We start from the raw sequence: 20,976 nt of genomic DNA, 5'->3' as shown, positions 1-20,976 counted from the left end.
TTCCCATATTTTTAGTGTTGGGTATAAACAACTCTAAAACCCTATAGTAGCATAACCATATAATGACATGAAAATACAATCAATATTATGGCTGAGTTTAACAATAATTAAAATTTGAACTTATGAAACTATATTTAAGCGTAGAACATTGTATAGTTAACGCTACCTTGTCATAACTATATCCTTTCTCTGCATGTATATGAATATTCTAAAGTTTTTTAAATATTGTAAATATTAAATTTTATTAATTTATTCCAACTACTTATTATATAATTAAATTTAATAAATTATTATTCAATTTTTTTTATTTCCAGATCATCAACACCAATCAAATTTTCCACTTCAAACAAATATAACAAAAAAAATCTAATATTTAGAGCAGCAACCAGAATTTTACAACAAATTTATAAATTTTGCACAAAAAAAAAATCATAAAACAATATTTAGCAACAATAAATAATAACAGCAACAACAAACTAAATAAATAAAAATAAACTATTGTTTCCCCTTTCAAAAACAACAATGATTTTTTAAATAAATTAAATAATGTAGCCATAAACAAAGTAAAACTAAATAAATTTAGAAAAAATTGCAAATTTTCTATTTGAAATCACAACATCTATACAAAAATACAAAATGTAATATTGTTCATACATTCAAATATTACATGTGTGCATGAGTTCAATTAAATTGTTAGTGATTGAAAAATATATTTGTAAATAATAGCGCAAACAAAAATAATAATATAATAGATGAAAATTGTTGTTACATTCAACTATAAAATAAATAAATAAAAAATTGTATTGAAAATTATTTCACATATATAGTATTGTAAAAAATAGAAAAAAAAATCATAAAAAATGCATTGCTTGTGTAGACCATCACGGATTATGTCCGTTCGCATAAATTTATTGGATGAAACTGATTTTATACATGAAATAAAGGTAAGTAATTATAGTTTAAGATATGTAGATAAGTATTTATAATTGAAATTTAGAACGAGTATAATGAGAAGCACTTCTTATTCGTTAAGGACATATTTGAAATTAGATATGTCGTAAGCACTTCTAGAACCCATTCTGTGTAACAATACTGTGATTTTCAAGCAAATCAGTATAACAACAATTAATTGTTTTGAAAAATAATTAAATTACAGAAAGCATTGGTGTCATTCTCAAACCCCAACGATTATTGGTAGTCCATTTAAATATTGATATAAATTTAAAGAATTTTTTGTCATTTCCGAATTAAATTTCTACTATAAAAAGAAACACATCCAATGGATCCATTTTAGACATATGGATCTCATGTCAAGTGAACCAACTTGTAAAATCCTTGTCTTCCGATCGGGATGAAATTTGGACTAAGGTAGTGCAAATTGGATAGTAATTCAATTTTTCAACAAGATCGGTCCAGAACTCTCTTAGTTAGAGGGGGTCAAAATTTGACATTTTGGCAAGCAGGTGTTTTTTCTTATCCATGTAACTTATTATCTATTGTTCTTAGCAAAATGTGTCCCAAATAGTTTAAATAGCTCTTTCTTCAATCTTGCGAAAAAATATTTTAAAAAAATATTCGAAAAATATTTTAAAAAAAATAAAAAAATTTTAATAATTTTTTTCCCGAAATCAAAAACTTTTTTCTATTTTTTTTTTAAAAATGGGCCCTTTTTTCTCAATAGAAAGCTTAGGTCTTTTTCTTTAAGACCTATTTGGTCACTTAGTGGGATGCGAGTGGGATATCTATCAATATAAATGTTTTAACACAAAAATTGTATTTTGGAAACTTGACATAAAACCCTCATATATTTAAATCATTAAGAATAGAAATTTTGAAAAATATCAGGACATGGACTTATATACCACCCATAAATCTCAAAGGTTCTGGAACTATGACATAATTTTAAGAGTACCAACAAAATCCAACTATTACAATGCACACTGGGGCAGAATGGAAATTTTTTGGAAATAAATCTGGCATTTCTGATCGGATAAGCCGTTTAGAAATTTGACATGGGCATAGACGAGGACTGTTGGAGTTTAAGTTATTAAAATTTATGCTACAAATGCTCCAGCGGCGGCGCTATGGCTATGGCTCAAAGTAGGGTACCTTCGACATATAAAATTTTTAAACACGTGCCATTTTTTTGTTTCCCATCCGATTTCAAAGATTTTTACATTTTTGGAAAGCGCTCTATATTTTTGTTTAGATAAGTTTATTTTTGAACTAACAAAATTCAAGTCAATATCTCAATTAGTTTAAAAAATATGCCACTTTAAATCTCCGTCCGTTTTTCATAATAAAACATTTTTATACATTTTTTTCATATTTTATTTAACAACCAGTCAATGGTTCTGAGTTAGTCATATTAAAATATGAAAAAGTGCAATATTTTTGAAGGACGGTGGTTTAAAGTGGCATATTTTTGAATATAATTGAGATATTGACTTGAAAATTAACTTAAATCTTAAATCTCAAATTGCTCCTAATATTGCAATCCTATTAAAATTTTGATGCAAATTTTCGTTTTACAAACTCAATAAATATGTAATAAAATCTTTATTTATTAACACACCTCAATGAAATTTTAACCGTTTTTTAAATTTTTCATTCTAAATAACAAAATGTAAAAAACTTGTCAAATGGTCAAAGGGAAGTTGGAGCGAAAGTCCAAAAAATTTTATTTTTTTACATTTTTGCCCATAGAGTCCACATTTCCTTCGGGGCTGGGAAAACACTTTGGCTATAAATAGGGAACACACAAGGGTTTCCAAAACTACTTTCAATTATCTGACCCTGATTTGGGATTTTAGAACATGTGGTCCAAACTTGAAATTTTGATAAAAAAAATTGGTCAAATTCCGAAGGGCGTAGGGGCGACAGATTAAAAAATAGGAAATGTTTTATATATCAAAATGTTCTCCGTAAAGATACCTTACAGAAAAACATAAAATTTGTATATATTCTTAAAGAAATTTTTTTTTTTTAAAAACAGCAAAAATCTACTATTTTTTAAATTGAAAATCGTTTATTATTGCATCCGTAATTGATATTGCTCTGAAATCTTTTACATATTATTGGTAATTTAGTTGTCTAACTAACAAAAAAAACTTCGAGTCCATTCGGTCCAAAAGTACGGCCTATATTTTTTTAAAAAAGTGGATAAATTTCAATTTTCAAATGCCTATAACTTGAAAATTTTAAGAGATAAATAGCAGACACGAGCATGTTTTTTCAAGAACTAGCAGAGCGGTTTCCAAAAATGTAAAAATCTTTGAAATCGGATGGGAAACAAAAAATTACACGTGTTTAAAAAATTTACATGTTACTTTACACTTTGAGCCCCCATAGCACCGCCGCTGGAGCATTTGTAGGGTCCATTTTAATAACTTAAACTCGAATAATAACTTATACTCCCATGTCAAATTTCACCCTGAGAGGATTAGCCGTTTAGAAATACCAGATTTATTTCCAAAAATTTCGATTCTGCCCCATGGTTCGAGTAATTGTGATTTCCGCGTTCTTTTGGGATACGAGACAAGCGCAAGCTACTGCTGATTCAGCAGAGCTGACTCTTGAATGTTTTCAGAGTATTAATTTTATTTTACAAAATAGGTTGGAATCGAATTAGGAAAGAAATTAGTCTGTTTTTATTCAATTATTCTGTCTTCTATGGTACTCTATACAAATATTACACCTACATTTAAGTATTTAGCAAATAGTTTACAACAAAAATTACCAAATGACAACTAAACTGTCATATTGTTATTTTTCAAGAGTTAAATGAGTAACATGAGCCTGTGGCACCAATACTCTGTGGCAATTGAGTTTGTTTTTTTTCTTTTTCTACATTAAAATGTGTGAAAATAAAATAAAACATTTTAGCAAACGTATGCAAGTTAGAATGTCATGCAAATAAATATTCATTGCTACTGTTTCGTTCGCACATTACAACACGTTACGTGTTGCACAGATGTTGCCGCAGTACAGTGTTGAAACCATTATTCTACATATTTTATATAGTCAACTACATTGCAACACTTTAACACTTCTTTCTAACTGATGTCTATCCGTCTGTCCGTCTATCTGCCAGTCGGTCGGTCTGGTCTGTCTGTCTCTTTTGTAGATGTATTAAATGTTCTAAATATTTTAGTAAACATGTGTTAGGCTGGTGAGTAGTGTGAGAGGGGAGCGGGTGAAGTGTGCTAACAAAACATTAACTATGACAAAAACATTTGTTAGTTTCATTGTTGCTTTTGCTTTTATGTGTGATAATAATATGTGATGGTACGTAAATACGATGATGATGCTACCATTATATCACTTGTAACTATGCATGCATGTATGTATATATTTTAAGTGTTTGTTGTGTGACTGATGACACTTTCTCATGTTGCCAATATTTGCCATTTCATTGTGTATTTAGGTCTGATTGCTGTTGTATTGTTGTTGTTACTGTTGTACAAATGTGGCAGAGTTGTTGACAAATATGTCATTGTGTATTTTTAAGTGTTTAAAACTTGTTAGTTCACCTTAACTTGCTAAATATTAGGGTATTCAATTAATCGGGTTTCTGGTTTAATCGGTTAATCGAGCAAATAATTAATCGAGGTTTAGATTTATTCGGTTAATAATCGGTTAATTTAAAATTATTCGATTAACCGAATAATTTCTATTTTAATTTTATAGAAACAGCAAATAAGGTATTTGAGATCATTTTTGTATACATATCGCCTACTTGTTGCAACAACGTCATAACTCAAAATCCGTGTTTTTTGAACTGAGTAATACAAAATATGCGCTGTTCTATAATCTTTCATATAGTTGTATCACTTTTCAAAGAAGTCAATTATTTTTTGTGTGAGAGTGTTTTTTTGTTGTAAACATCAAAATTAAAATTCATGTTTTCTCGTATATTTGATAAGTAAAAATTTGGGTTAAATACAGATTAGAAAGATATTAACATCTACTATTTATATTTCTGAATTCGCATGATATGTTGAAAATTTATTTAAGAAATAGTAAAATGTCATAAAATATTCAAAGACGTTTTTCTCGAAACAACTTTTTTTGAATTATGACGTTGTTGCAGCAAATTAGCGATGTGTGAGTTTTTTTAGGGTTTTAGTGAGATCTTCTGAAATAATCTTTTATAAAAAGAATATAATTTAAACGATTTTTTTCTTTAGATTTAATAAAACTTTTCTTGGAAAAAAACTCTCAAAAGCATGATAAAGAATATTCCTTTTTGGATTGTTTTAGATTTTGATTAATTTAATAGCTTCGTTTAGTTATGATAAAATACTCATTTAAAAAAAAGTTTCGTCTATACATGGAAATATAAACAAAGTTTCAAATACATGTAAATTAAATATGTCAGTTGTTATACAACTCACTAATCATGTTTATAGGATGTTCAAAAAATATCTAATTTTAATTTGAAATTTGTATTTGAATTGAAACGGATAAATAAATACAAAAGCATTTTTTTAAGTGCAAAAAAAAGGATTTTCGGTTAATCGGTTAATCGACACAAATTAATTGGTTTATTTGTTATTTGAAAATCGGCAATTTCAAATTATTCGAACAGTTAACCGTCTAAAATTAATCGGTTAACCGATTAACGGTTAATCGATTGAATACCCTACTAAATATCAAATAAAAATATGTTTCTGTTGTTAAACTAAAATTGGTGATTCCACATTAAATCATAGCAATTAATTAAATGCGTATTAAGTATAATAAATTTCGTTAACTACGAAATGATTATAAACTGTTCAAATTACCAAAATCTATTCATTTTAAAAGAACCAGCCATAGTTTGTGTGAAATACTTAGGTTACCCAGCATAAACTTGATAATGACTTGCAATTCAAACAACATACTTTTCTATGACTAGTACATAAAATATGCATTACTTAGAAGTAAACTAATAATGAATTTTTTCATTATCTGAAGAGGAGCTTCTAATTACACAGAAACCTGTACCCAAATGGGAACTCAACATATAAAAATCACGTATTTTATGAGGGAGAGGGTGAGTGCTACATTTTGTGTAAAGCTTCCGAAATGTTTTGTTCTTATTATTCGATATACACTCCAATCATTAGTTGGTGTGTTTTATACGGCGTTGGAAATGTCTTTGAAATATCTATCATTTGATATTCATACTGTATATGTTAATGACTTAGTAATCCAGATATAGATCAAAAATAGGAAAAAAACGAGGTTGTCCTAGTTTTTTCTTATATATCAGTCATTTGTTGGCCGATTTTCTTGATTTTAAATACTAACCGAACCGGGACTATACTGGATATATTGATGTATGAATCATGTAAGTAAGTTGTTTGGGGGCTACGTAAAGTTGATTTCAACACACAGGCGGGCAGGCTATATCGACTCTGCTATATTTAACGATCCCGAATATTGTGTCGCAAATGAAAAATGTTGAAATTACAAACACTTTTATTATTGTCATAAGTAGTTTGGTATTGCAAATCAGCACAATCGGTCTAGTAGAAATAGAGTTAAGGACCAAACTATGAGTTATTTTTATACCCTACACCACCATAATGGGGAGTGCTGATGTTTGTAACGGCCAATAATACTAGTCTAATTCGCACCTTAAAGTATATCTATCGCTCGACTTAGAATGACTTAAACGATGTCCGTTCATCCTTCTGGCTGACTGGCTGGCTGTCCCTATAAACCTTACGAGCAAAGAGCAGTTCGCAATTTTGAAGATATTTCAGTAAAATCTGGTACATACATTTGATTCAGCCCAAGGATGAAGCTTTTAGAAACTGGCTGCAATCGTTCCATTATTTCACCTAGCCCCCATACAAATTCCTTCCCGAAATAGGGCTATATCGGTCATAAATATTTATAGAAAAGTGATGAGCAAAAAGTGCCTGCTAAAATGATTAAATATTTTCAACAAAACCCAATGTTGTCCTACAAAAAGTTGGTCAAACAATCAAAGGGGTGCCTTCAAACTGATTACAATGATTACTGAATTACAATGTATTGGGAGAACTTGTGCGTTGATAGAAAACCTGGTTCTGGTATAAGGAATGGTCCACATGATGTTTCTAAAGCCAATAAATAGAAAGCATTTTCAAAAGAGCTCCCAACACATCTGGTAGGAATGCAGCCCGGTTAGCAAAGTTAAAGCCAATGCAGTTTTAAAAACATACAAGGCTCAAAAAGTTCTGCTAAAAATTTAGAGCACAGAAATTGAAGTCATATTTTATACAAAAAATATACCTGCTGCATAATGGATGACGAAACGTACGTATGGACAATTTTTCGCAGCTTCCGGGTCAATATTTATACCCTACACCACCATAGTGGGTCTAACACGCACCTTAAAGTATACCGATCGACTTAGAATCACTTTCTGAGTCGAATAAACGATGTCCGTCCGTCCGTCTGGTCGGCTGGCTGGCTGTCCATGTAAACCTTGTGCGCAGAGTACAGGCCGCAACTTTGAAGATATTTCGATGAAATTTGGTACATATTATTTTTTCGGCTCAAGGACCAAGTCTATTGAAACTGACTGAAATCGGTCCATTATTTGACCTAGCCCCCATACAAATGTCCTCTCGAAATTGGACTTTATCGGTCATAAATGTTTAATTTATATATGTATCTACACAAATAAGTTTTATATACACAAAATTCATGTCACCAAATTTTGTTACGATCGGTCCATAATTAGTCATAGCTCCCATATAGACCCGCTTCCAAAAATCACTTTAACGTGCATAAATCGCTTAAAAATGTCGGTATACACACAAAATTCAACATAGTTAACTTTAATATAGACAAAAATCACACGACCTAATTTCATGGCGATCGGTCCATAATTAGTCATAGCCCCCATATAAGGCCCACTTCCGAAAATCACTCAAAAATTTAAATTATTGAAATTTTAAAAGAAAAATGTTTTTGCTCTTTTACTTAGTGTAGGGTATTATATGGTCGGGCTTGACCGACCATACTTCCTTACTTGTTTTATGTTTCTGATGCTCGAGGGATTGTTGTAGAAAAGTTTAGGACCTAAAAGCAGAAAATGTTTCCAAAAAGTTCTTGGTATGGCATGCAATATGCGGCAAAAGATGCCAAACATTAGTTGCAAAGGGTTCTATAAATACCGAAATTTACATAAAAGAATGTTTACAGAAGAGAATGCTTCCTTCTTAATGTGCCCACTTCTTTTTAGCCTGATTCGGCATCCGGAAACTATGGTAAGCAAGGTCTTGAGTGGTACAAGATCAATAATGTGGTATTTGTATCAAGAGAGGCAAATTCTCCAAACTGCCTGGAACTAAGGCCAGTGGAGAGATATTGGGATCTTGTTAAAAGAGAATTGAAGAGCACAAAAAAGTGTCCAAAAGTGTGGTAGATTTTAAACGGGGATGGACAACCTGTTCGAACAAAGTGACAGAATGCTCTATAAAAACCTTAATGGAAGGGTTTCTGGAAAAGGTTCATAAATTCATCACTATTGATTAGAACTATAAAAATAATATTTTTTGTAATAATTTCAATCAAATATAAAAATCAAGACTGTAGGTTTAGTGATTTCTTTTTTAACATTTTTGTATGTTAAGATTTTTTTTCGATCTCACTCCTTAATTCATATGCAAAATTGAGTCACAACTAGAGTATCCAAAACCGAAACCGAAAACCGGTTTTTTATCTTTGTAAACTCCAGCGGTTTCGGTTTTTTTAACTTTTCGGTTTTTTGACAAACCGGTTTTTGGAAGACGGTTAACCGGTTTTAATTAAATTTATTTTCTAAAGCTTATTCAAACATATTTATTAAAAACTTTGATACCATTTTTAAAAATATTGATTTATTTTATAGAAAATTGTAGCATTTGACAACATTGACAACATGGGTGCCCTGATAGACTAGTCGATAGTGTGCTGGACTATTAATCTGAGGTTTGCGGGTTCGATTCCCGCCAGAGACTCTGGGTGTAGCTGCAGACAAGCAAAACGCTTCGCAGTTTGTGTTTGTTTTAAAAAAAAAAAAAAAAATATCGTAAAAGATATAAAATAGTTGCATAAAGAATTCAAAGGCTAAATTTCCATTAAATAAAAATTTAATATGAACCGGTTAACCGGTTTTTTTGAAAGCAAAAACCGAAACCGCTTAACCGGTTTTTTTAAAAGATAATAATCGAAACCGGTTTTTTCAAAAACACACTTTTTCGGTTAAACCGGAAACCGGTTTTTTAAATTTTCCGGTTTTTTGGACACTCTAGTCACAACAAAAACCTTTAACTCTTTTAGCCACGCTTTTTTGTGTATAAGTTTAAAATCAAAACAATTGAATTTTTACTTTAATCAAGGTTAGTTTATTATAAAAAGTAAGAAAAAATTGATCAAAACATTAACAAAAAACCACCCCATTCCTAGGTTTTTGTGGGGTGAAGTGGTTAGTTTACTAACCACTGACATTAAAAATAACTATGATAAAAATGTTTGGTTCGTATAAATTTTTTGGAAATCGAATATTTTTGACTAAATTTTCTGACCACACACTGAATTCGATGAACAATAAACACACACTCTGTGCTTTTTTTATTGAATTAAAAGTCTCTTAAACAAACTGATTTTTACAATATTTTCAAATTAATATATTTATCTAACCAGAGCAAAAAATCATAAATGATGACTTTAACAAATATAATTGTTTAGCAAAATGGCAATAGATGACAATAAACTATGTTTTAAAGACTATGGAAAATGTGGTTAGTAAACTAACCACCAAACCGCAAAGAGTTAACCTTTGTCCACACTTTGCCTTAAATTTGTGATGGAGGGTATTTAATATTAAACACAGCCAAATATTGTATTCTAACTTATTTTTTATTTTTGTACACAATCCCTACTCCCCACAGCCACAAATTTATTATTTAATGTTTTTAAACGAACAATAAATCAATAAATATTTATTTTATTTATGTTCAATATAAATTCGTAAATTACAAATTACATCTGTCATTTGGGGTCATAAACGTTTAAGTAAAAATATTTCAACTACAAAACACATTCATTCAATTCATATGTTCAATGTTTCATTCATACAAACTAACGAACGAACAAATACACAGTCACTGTACTTTGTACAATATAATTTGAACAATGAACAACAACTACATCACACAATTCCAAATGAATGAATGAATGAACGAATGAATAAATGAAATTGAACACATTATTTTTGCCAACTGTCACTTTACTCCATTTATTGATGAGACTTTTGCCATTTTAGTATCTTTTTTTGTTTTGTGTTGTGTTTTTTCCACACAATTTTTATATATTTTTTTTTTGCTAAATCAGCAATAAGTCCATTATTGTTAGGGGTGAGAAACAAACGGATGTAATGAACAAATGGGGAGCTTAATTTGTTTTGTAGGAGGTTGAGCAAAACAATTGAAATGTTAAAATACGAAAATAAAAAAAGGAAACGTTTATGGGGGCATTAAATAATGTGCACAAATATTGATAAATATTTAATAAATTGAAATTATGTAAAAGCAAACAATAGTACGGAATTGAAGGTATAACGGGTATCAACTACTTTGCTTTGTATAGCGAAAAAACAACTTCCAAAGAAGCGATAAAGAAGTAGATTTTGCAGTTCGTATAAAGTAAAACACTAATGAATTTAACAACATGCTGTATTATCATGAATGCTATTATTGTACTCTAATTTTTAGTAAAATAAAGAGTGAATCAAAAAAACGTATACACACTATTCCAGCCAAAACTTATCCTTGGTCCTACAAATTAATATTTTTTTAATAAATTATGTCAGATATAATCTTTTATAAATCATTAATTTTCTACTATTATTTCGGTAAAAATGGTCACCGAAAAAAAGTACGTGAAAAAATATTTAAAACCAAAATGGACTTTCAAATAAAAAGCAAAAGATCTGAAGGTTTCCAAAGCCATTAAACATTATAGGGAAAACTTGATCATGAAAGGATCAGGAAGAAAAAAAGGTCTCACAGATATTGGTAAGGCAATAGAAGTCGAACATCACTTTCGAAGAGCACCAAACACTTCTATCAGAATAGCAACTCGTAAAGTTAAATGATCTGATTATTTTGTACGCAGAGCCAAAGCTAATGCTTGGCTGAAGTCGTATAAAGTTCACAAAGTTCCACATCGCAATGCGTTAAGGAACTTTAAAAAACACACGAACTGCGAATCGTTTTGCTTGTCTGCAGAAACACCAAGAGTCTCTGGCAGAAATCGAACCCGCAACCCTTAGATCGGGGCACTAAAAAGCAAAATAACGAGCGAAAATAATTGAGGTCAAACTTATGTCAAGAACTATACCGGATAAAAAAAATCCCCAAAAAGTTTCTTCTGTTTCTTGCAATTGTGGTAAAAGAAGCCAATCATTTGTCACACCAGGCACGATAAACACAGAAATATATATTACGGATTGCCTACAAAAACAGCTTTTACCTTTCTTAAAAAGGCACAGAGTGCCTTCATATTTCTGGCCTGACTTGGCACTATGGAAAAAAGGCCCTTCAACAATAATGTAAATTTTGTACAACGAGAGACAAATCCAACCAACTGTCCAGAACTTTGGCCTGTGGAAATGTATTGGGCTCTTGAAAAAAAAGAATTAAAGGACACACGAAAGGTATCCCAGGACATGCCGGATTTTAAGCGTATGTGGATCACCACGCCCAAAAAGATAACTGAAGTAACTTTATTATTTAAAGAGTTCACATAGAAAAACACTTTAAAGGTGTAAAATGTGAAAAGTTTTGACTACTCAATACATATTTTTGTGTACTTTGGATGCTACTCAATACTTTTTATTCCCACTATTAAATCATTCCGTAGTAACATATCGAAATATTGGCCACAGAACCAAACAGTATATAAATCCTGGGACCTCATAAGATTCTAAGACGATCTAGCTTTTTCCGTCCATCTGGCTGTTGAAAACACGATAAGGCCCAAACGAAAGGCTGTGTGGCTGCTCCACAAATACTCTCGGTTGATAAGGTTAGTTTGGTATTGAAAATGGGCAATATCGGTCCATGATTTCACATAGTCGCCTTACAAATGTCTCCCCGGAATACTGTTTGAGCAATCAAAAATGTTGCACAAATTAGTTCTAAGTACTCTGAAATTATACTATAAAGTATAGCGAAAATCGGGCAACATTTGTCACTGGTCCCCATACAAGGGGGACATTAAAAATGTTTAGTTCCTAAACAGAGTAGTTCATTTTAGTTTTTTCGTTATTGATTAGATACTTTTAGGTATTGCAAAATATACAGTATACTGAGTACCCAAATACTCAATACATTAACAACTGTAATACACTTCCTATACACTGGTTACATATTAACCAGAACTTGCCCTTATATTCTATTATTGGCACAACATTTGATTTGTTATAAATAAATAATTTCTTCAGGTTTCATTTTAAAGCACCAACACGCCGCTGGCAAAATTATAGCAGCAGCAGCAAATAATAATAATAATAATACATACTTGTGTTCACAATAGTACTTACGAATAAAAAAAAAAGTACCAGATACTTAATCAAATTGACTTATCAAGTGTTATATAAAGTTGAAACATGTTTGACAAGTTCAAATACCTGTCTTAAGTACAAGTACAACAATGACAGCAACGACAACAACGAACGGCATTACAATTAAGTATATTTAAATTGCGTACATATGTAAGTAAGTACCAAAGTACGAGTACATATACTAAGTACAGTATATGTATGTAAAATGTATAGAAATTGATTCAATCCCTACCACATTGTGGCAATAAATACCAAAAGGGAAATTAAAAGACTGAAATCGTTAATTTATGAGAAATGATAATTATCAAAGAAAAAAATCCAATATAACTGTCTGGGGATATTTATCATATTCAAGCCATTGATGGACCGAGTTTGCTTATCAATAGCATTCTCAATTATTTGGAGGACAATGTCGCCCATTTCGTTTTCATTGATCAATTTCTCAAAATGTACTCTAATATTGCATCAACGATCATTGGCAGGAATAATTATTTATACACACAATCCTCAAAACCTGCGCTGTGAGGTCTAAAATTAGGGCACCTCAGACATGCTACAATTTTAAATGCTTCTGAATTTTTGTGTGGTTCGTCCAAAATCTAAGAAATTTAAACATAGCACGGTGAAAATGTTTTGAAAATTCAATCAACCGAAAGAAGAACTGCTCAATTTTATGTATATCAAACAAAATACTAAAATTTTGTGAAAATGAGCGAATTCACTTAATTGTGAATAAATTCGAAAAGAATCAATAGATATTTATGACCGATATCTTATTTTGTTTCTATTACATGTGGCTTTGCGATAAAGTAATAAATCTGAACAATTATTGCCGTTTTCGATTTTTCATAATTTCTTTAAAACAAAAAAATTTGTTATTTCAACATAAAAAATATATGTTTTGCTTCAATTTTTAATTATAACTCCGAAACTACTGTGCCGATTGAAACGCAATATATAAACGGATTTAAGGTTGTATAATCTCAATTTTTTTTAATTTATTTTAATAACATCGGACGAACTCTTTTTAATTAATTATGTGGAGAAACATCTAAAAAAATGTATAATTTTACTTAAGACCTGTTTCACGATGTCGAAAGAAAATTGAGTCGAAAGAAATTGTATGAAAAAGACTCAGTTTTTAAAATTCTTTCGAATAGTTTTCATACAATTTGTTTGACTAATTTTTCTTTTGACATCTTGAAACAGGCCTTTAAACATTTTTTAAAAAAACTCTCCATGGAATTAAAAATTTTGTTTTTAAAATTTTTTCGATTTTATTGCCTTGTGTTATCTTGTCGTCAAAATGTTTTCATAAAAGACAACAATCCAGACAATACTGTTGAGTTTGTCGTCAAGAAGGTTTAATAGAAGACAACTTTCAGGTATTGGACGGGAAGGAATTCTTTTTAAATATACTTTTTGAATTAAAATATAACAAAATATCGATTACACGGTGCTACGATGGAAAAAAAAAACTTTGAAAACGATCCAGCGTGGGATATAACTGGTATTTGGTAGTTCGGAAAAAAACATGCATTTTGCCTATAAATTCGAGTCATACTTATCATTTTTTCTCAACAATGTAATACTTTTGAACTAGTTCTTGCATCAACTAATCAAAATGCATGTTTAACAATTCCTTTAAAACTCTGATTTGCAGATACTACAAATCTGCCTGATTTATGTAAATATTTGTGTATAAATATGAATTTAACGCGAATGAGTTAGTACATTCAACGCTAGTTGTATAAGAAGATGACGTGATTTGAATAACTTGGTTACCAAAGAGAACACGTTTAGAATATACACACAAATATAAGCCCACTTTCAGTTCTTACACGTGCGTACATATATGTAGAGAGAGAACACGCATATTTGTTTATTAAGAAGATCCCAGATATATAGACAAATATGTACAAAACCATTATTCAATCTGCAAGTACAACAAGTACATACATAAATTTACACACATCGCCACATACTCCAGTAATATTTAATCAAATACTTGAAAAGAGTTCTAGGAACATTAAACAATATAAACAAATATTTTAAAAAAACAAGCTATATTCGGCTGTGCCGAATCTTATATTCCCTTCACCAAATTATACTTCAAAATAAAATTTATTTTTTTTCAAAAAGTTTTTTTTTAATTTTTTGGAAAAAAATTTTTTCGAATTCTTTTTAGAATTTAAAAAAAATTTTGTTTTTTAAATTTTTTTTAATATTTAGCAAAAAAAAATATATTTATATAATATATAAATATTTTTTCCGATTTTGACCCAATGTAGGTTGGTCTTATATACATCGTTGCAAAGGTCTTTGAAATATCTATCATTAGTTATCCATATTGTCAATATTAATGACTTAGTAATCCTGATATAAGTCAAAAATCGAGGTTGTCCTGTTTTTTTCCTTATATCTCAGCCATTTGTGGACCGATTTTTTCGATTTTAAATAGCAACCGAGCCGGAAGAATTCCGGATATATTGATGTATGAATCGTGTATGTATGTAAGGAAAGTTGATTTCAACAGACAGTCGAACATGGCTTAATCGACTCCGCTATCTATAAGGATCCAGATAATATCACTCAGTTAATCGGTTTTTAAAATTTTGGATTAAAATGAATAAATCTCATGTTTGGTGATTTTTTTATATTATTTATATACACATTATATCAAGCACTTGGTCCTAAACTGCTGATATACAATATAAACCACATTCGATACAATTTTTTAAGAATTACAATGATTCTAAATAGTAGTGAATAATGAGTTTAATTAAAAAGTTTTTCAGAATCAATAGCACATAATGAAACTATTTAAAATTAACTTCCGCATAATTCTAGCAGTTTAGGCTAAATCTTACTAATGATTCTTTAAAAACTTAGTGATGATTTTACCAAACGTTAAATTGAATTTGATGTACATACCTTCTTTCAACAAATTTGACTTCATTAGTATATTTTGTTCCTAAAAGTCAATTTTATTAATCATTTCTTTAGCTTAGTGTATAAACGTGCAATGTTCCTTTTAGAAATATTACAAGAGAGACAAACAACTATCTAAAATCCTTGATTTTAAATGTTTTTGAAATCTGTTAATGCAATTTTATTACTTATTTGGTATGAAAAATAATCACTGTTAAGAATAAGTGCTTTTGCATCGTATAGGATTTTCTGTTTCATATCACAAAGTCAAAGTGATACTAAATTTCAAAATGATCAAATATTTTATTAAAAAAATTATGATTTTCTCTTTTTTGTTGAAATTTAATGAGAAAACTAAATCAATAATTAAATCAAATATTATATATTTAGTAACGTAGTTATTTATATTCAATTCCATGTAAATGAGATAATAATTTTGAAACTTTTACAAAATAAAATGGACTTAGCACTTTATCTTAAAAATGGGCAATTTTTGGTTAACCCACAAACCGGTTTTTAAAAAGTCGGTTTTGTTATAAATACTATTCATGACCTTATCCGGTCCAAAATGATGACATCTTGCAAATTTAAAAAAATTAGGATTTATACACCAAAACTAGAAGAGTGTCAAGCTTAAAAATCTGTAGAGATATACTTAGAAGGGGCTTTTCAGTCATCAATATAGAGGTTCTTTCAATAGGGATTTCGGAACTGTGACAACAATATGACAGTTGATAGTGGCCATATTGTTGAAACTACAATTGTCGAATTTTCTGTTAAAAATACGTTCATGTATTTTCTGTTCGTTTTTCATCAGAAAATCATCGTCAGCGATAAGGCCTATTTCTGGATGAATGGGTACGTCAACAAACAAAATTATAGAATTTAGGACGATAACAAAGGTTTCAACATGCGCTATATACCATACAGCTAATACCACATTGAACATTCTGCACGAGCTATTTGAGGACATGGTAATCTCACGAGGAGATAATTTGAACTGGCCACCGAGATCGTGCGTTAGACTTTTGTGGGGTTTTCTTAAGTTGCAGGTATATGCGAATAAGCCACTAATCAAGCGGCCCTCATGCCAGCATCGTTCAATTTCAGTGTTATTTATGAGCCAGAGTCATGGAATATTTACATTTCGGATGCAACATAAAGGCATCGGTAGGCCTTTCTAATGAATACAAAATATCGATGATATCTCTTTGTTTTATTTAAATATAAAGTTCGGAAACGCTTAATTATAGACTTTTGTATATTCAACATAAAAATTTAAAATGTTGGGTTTGGCTATATCAAGATGACAAATCTGACCCTCTGTGAACTTTCGAATAAATCATCCCTATATTCAAATGAACTTTAAATATAATATTTTAAATGTGACACGAATTGCTATAATATAAATGAAAAAAATATGTACTTATTCGTAAAATTTATGCTGTGCTGAAAAAATCTTTACAAATATGCATTTTAATGACTGTAGCTTAATTTGAAAATAATTTATGAACAAAATAAGTATGTATTTGAAAAATATACATTTTCAAGTTGACATTTGAAGTGCCTCAAGAGTATGACAAGTACCTTAGTGATACACTGGCAGTTGCTAACAAACTAAAAAAATCTATGAGACCCTGGCTGTTTCAATGTCAAGACTCGTGTACTGACTGGTACTTTCATGAGTATTTGTTTGTCAATATACTTTAGCTTTGGATAATAAATTCAAATAAACCTCTACACAATTATTTGTATTTTTATTTCCACATGATTTAAGTATTGTAGAGAAATTCATGTTTTATATTTCAGTATTTTTTTTTATTAAGTTTAAACATGACGCCATAAGTAGTTTGAAATAATGGATTTTTGTCGTAGGTGTTAGTGGTGTTAGATTTAAAGAAATTTTCAAGGTAAACTTACTTTATTTGTTGGTTAATACGCATTAGCGGCATATAAAACTGTAAAGAAATAATGAAAATAAATGAAACTAATTAATGAATGTAATGTTTTTTTTTTTTGGTTTAAAAGCCTAATAAATTGTTATTGCTAAATAAAGGTAATGTCTGTTAATGGATTTTTAAATTGCTTAAAAATTTGAGTACAAAAATTAATATTATTGAATTATTTCAACAATAAAACTAAAACAAAAATCTTATAACTTTAGCGTAATATACGATCGGTCATAATTTGTAAAAAAGGAACCGTGCCACAGCGCTCCGTAGGTGAAATAAAATCTGTAATTTCTAATGGTTTTGAATTTGGATTTTATAGAGCAACGTTCAGAACAGTCACAAGCCCACAAAGTGGGGCACACCGGATGCAAAATTAAAAACGATGCAAAATTCCCTATCTGATTCGATATCTACCTTATCTTTATCCACTAGCCAAATGAATGGATGCAAAATTAACAATTCGCAGTAATTATTGTTTTCTTGCACGTTTTCACTGTATAAAAAGCGAATACTTTGTAAGCTATAAGATAAATCTATACGTGATAATTTAGGTTTTTGTAGACTTCAACCATATATAGCACAATATTTAGGAAAAACACAAAATTGGGATAATTAAAATACATAAAGTGGATACCTTTGGGGCCTTTTGATCTCGTCCTCCAATATGCTATTAAGTCCAAACTATAAAAGAGTTGTATAGTAGAAATTTTATTAAAATCTGATTACACTTATGTCCACCTTTTTTGAAATTACAACTTTATGATTTTTTAGGCATTTTACTAACATTATTACCATAAATCAACGTCTGCATATGATAATTTATATTTTTCTTAAAATTTGAAAAAAAAAATTTGTTAAAAACCAAATACCATGTAGCAATTGCTTAAATAAAACCACAAGATAAACTCTTAAAATGCCGGTTACGTTAACAGTGTTAAGTTGTGAAATCATAAAACGTGACCCAAGTGTTTACAAAAAAAAAAGTTTAAAATATAAAAATAAATAATTTGTTTTGAGCTCACACAACAATAAATGGGAAAAATGTCATACAGAACAAACTCTTTACAAAAAAAAAAAAATTAAATCAAGTTAAAGGAAGTTTTGAATCTACACAAGAATTTCTACCAGCAACAATATGAATCGGCACGTTGTCAGCAAACAACAAACGGCATCTACAAACACCGTTTTGAGTGCGACAAAAATAAAACCTTATGGAAAAGACCTTAAAGGCAAAATAACTTTTCAACTTTTTGCTTAATTTGTACTTCATGGGTCTGTTTTTCTATAATTTTCAGCATGTTCTTTCTGCACAGTCGGCTTAAATACATACTTAGTGAAACAAAAACGTTTTTGAATTGCTTTTTTGTTTTAATTTTGCTTTAGTTGTTTTTTTTTTTGTTTGTTAAATTGTTGTAGTTGCTGTATACAGTTATTAAAATATAAACAAGAGTTTTTTTTTTATTATAAAAATTTAAATAAATAAAAAAACAAAAGCCGGTGTGTGTAGATAAAGAAACAGCAATACAATGATTATTTGCACGTTTGTCTACCAGCATGTCTGGACGACAATATCAACAATAACAAATATACCTTGTCGTTTACAGACAGACAACAGCAACTAAAAATGTTGACAACATTGCAGAAAACTTTTGGTCTTTTTAATTCATCTAGATACAACATTTTTCTTAATTTTACAGCAAATTTGTAAAACATTATTTTTGGAAGTCTGCACCCTATAGTCCATTGTGTGAATTTAACTATATTCGTTAGTCTCTTAAAATCATTTCGCCCAAACTTGCAAATTCATTCAAAAAATACAAAATAAGATTTTAATTTTTAGAAAAGTTTGTTATATTTTCGAGAATTTTGCCCCTGATTGCTCTGCTCATTACAAGAAGCCCCCATATTTTCAACTGTCAAATATACTTTTCAGATTATTGCTATTGATAATAGGCTGTGATATATACGATTTTAACATTAAACTTGTTGCGCAAAGCTTCTCTAATTAGAACGCTTTTGTCACGAGAAATCTTAGTTGAGGATAATCAAATAGCTTTAGTTCCAGAGTTTTTTCGTATTTTTTTTTTTTTTTAAAAAGTTTTTTTTTTTCCAAGATAAGAGTTTTCAGAAGAAAGAAAACTTTTCTAACTACTTTTTTTAAGGAAAAAGTTTTTCCTAAGCTGGAGATTCTTTATTTTCTTAAGCAATTTTTTTTTTTAAAAACTTCTTCCATAAGAAGACGTAGAAAGTTATCATTTTTCGTTTTTGTAAAAGACTTTTTTAAGTTTTTTTAAAAATCTTTTTCCATGAGAATTGTTTTAAAAATATATAAAGTCTTTTATAACAAAGTTTCTTTTCCTACAAAAAAAAATTTGTCTCATTTTCCTATGAAAGCTTTTTCCAAAATTAGGCTTTTCTGCAAACAATGTTTTTCTTTAAAAATAAGATTTTAGGAAAAAATTTTTTTTAAAAAAAAGCTTTTTAGTAGAATTCTTTAAAATACCTATTTTTAATAGATTTATTGATAATTAAAATTTGTCCTAAAAAAAAGATTCAACATTTTAAATAATATTAATTTGATTTCAATTCTAACATTTATATAAAAACTCTAACATTTATAAGGAAATGTAAGAAAAGATAAATCACGGTTTATTGTTGGTGTTTTGTTTAAGCTTTGATATTTTTACAATTAAAGCTTGAGTGTCTGTAATTCTCCAATACTCTATAGTTTTATTTGTATAATATCTTTAGTTTTTCTAAAGCTTTTTGGGAAAAGGTTTCCTGATACTCTGGCCTAAGCAACCAGTGAAATGCGCATAGGAACTAGCTTATCCCCCAACAATAAATTTCAGTGAATTTATCAAATTAAAAATTGGGAATTTAGCATAAAACAATTTTACTAAAATACTAATTTTGTATTCCCGAATAACCTTTTAACTTAAATATTATATTTTCTTCACGATTTAAGGGTTAAGGTTTTCTGATGTTAGTAAAACTTTCAGGATATATGGCCAATCAAATTTTTCTCGAAAATCTCAAAATTTAAATAGCAGGTACGGAAAAACTGTACGATGTATGGACATAATTTTTTCACATTATTATTGCCTATTATAATCTCAATTAGTCTTAATGTGATGATCAAAAAATTCAGAAATTTGTTTAACAAAATTTTTAAAAATTGAGCTTTGAATCCTTTAATAAAAAACTTTTTATCCCAAAAAAAGCATTTTCGATATTACGGCTATTGAAAACAAGATTATTTCATATTAAAGCTTTTTACCAAAATAAGCTTAATTTTCACATGTAAATTTTTCATAAACAGATTTTGTTAGGGTTTTCTCCTAAAAACCCTTTTTTCTATTAGAAATTTTGAAAATACATTTTTTAAAAAAGCCTTTTTAAATAAAATAAAACGTTTTTTCCAAAAACAAAGATTTTTACCAAAATAAGCCTCTTGCATATGAAAGATTGGTTTTCAATATAAGCATCTTTATAAGACAAATT

At 29.3% G+C, this 20,976-nt stretch overlaps 1 protein-coding gene across 2 annotated transcripts in view; it reads left to right on the top strand.

The window, feature by feature from the left end:
* Positions 1 to 820: 820 nt before the first annotated feature.
* Positions 821 to 20,976, top strand: part of LOC135963542 (band 4.1-like protein 4) — a 131,803-nt gene continuing 111,647 nt past the window's right edge. For both annotated transcript variants that reach the window (XM_065515455.1, XM_065515454.1), the window contains exon 1: positions 821 to 944. In XM_065515455.1, the coding sequence (XP_065371527.1) occupies positions 861 to 944 (84 nt within the window). In that variant the 5' untranslated portion in view covers positions 821 to 860. The remainder of the gene's footprint in view (positions 945 to 20,976) is intronic.

Source organism: Calliphora vicina, chromosome 1 (genome assembly GCF_958450345.1).
Source record: "Calliphora vicina chromosome 1, idCalVici1.1, whole genome shotgun sequence".
Taxonomy (NCBI): Eukaryota; Metazoa; Arthropoda; class Insecta; order Diptera; family Calliphoridae; genus Calliphora; species Calliphora vicina.
The sequence above is the reverse complement of the archived record's forward strand: the minus strand, read 5'-3'. Positions and strand labels throughout refer to the sequence as shown.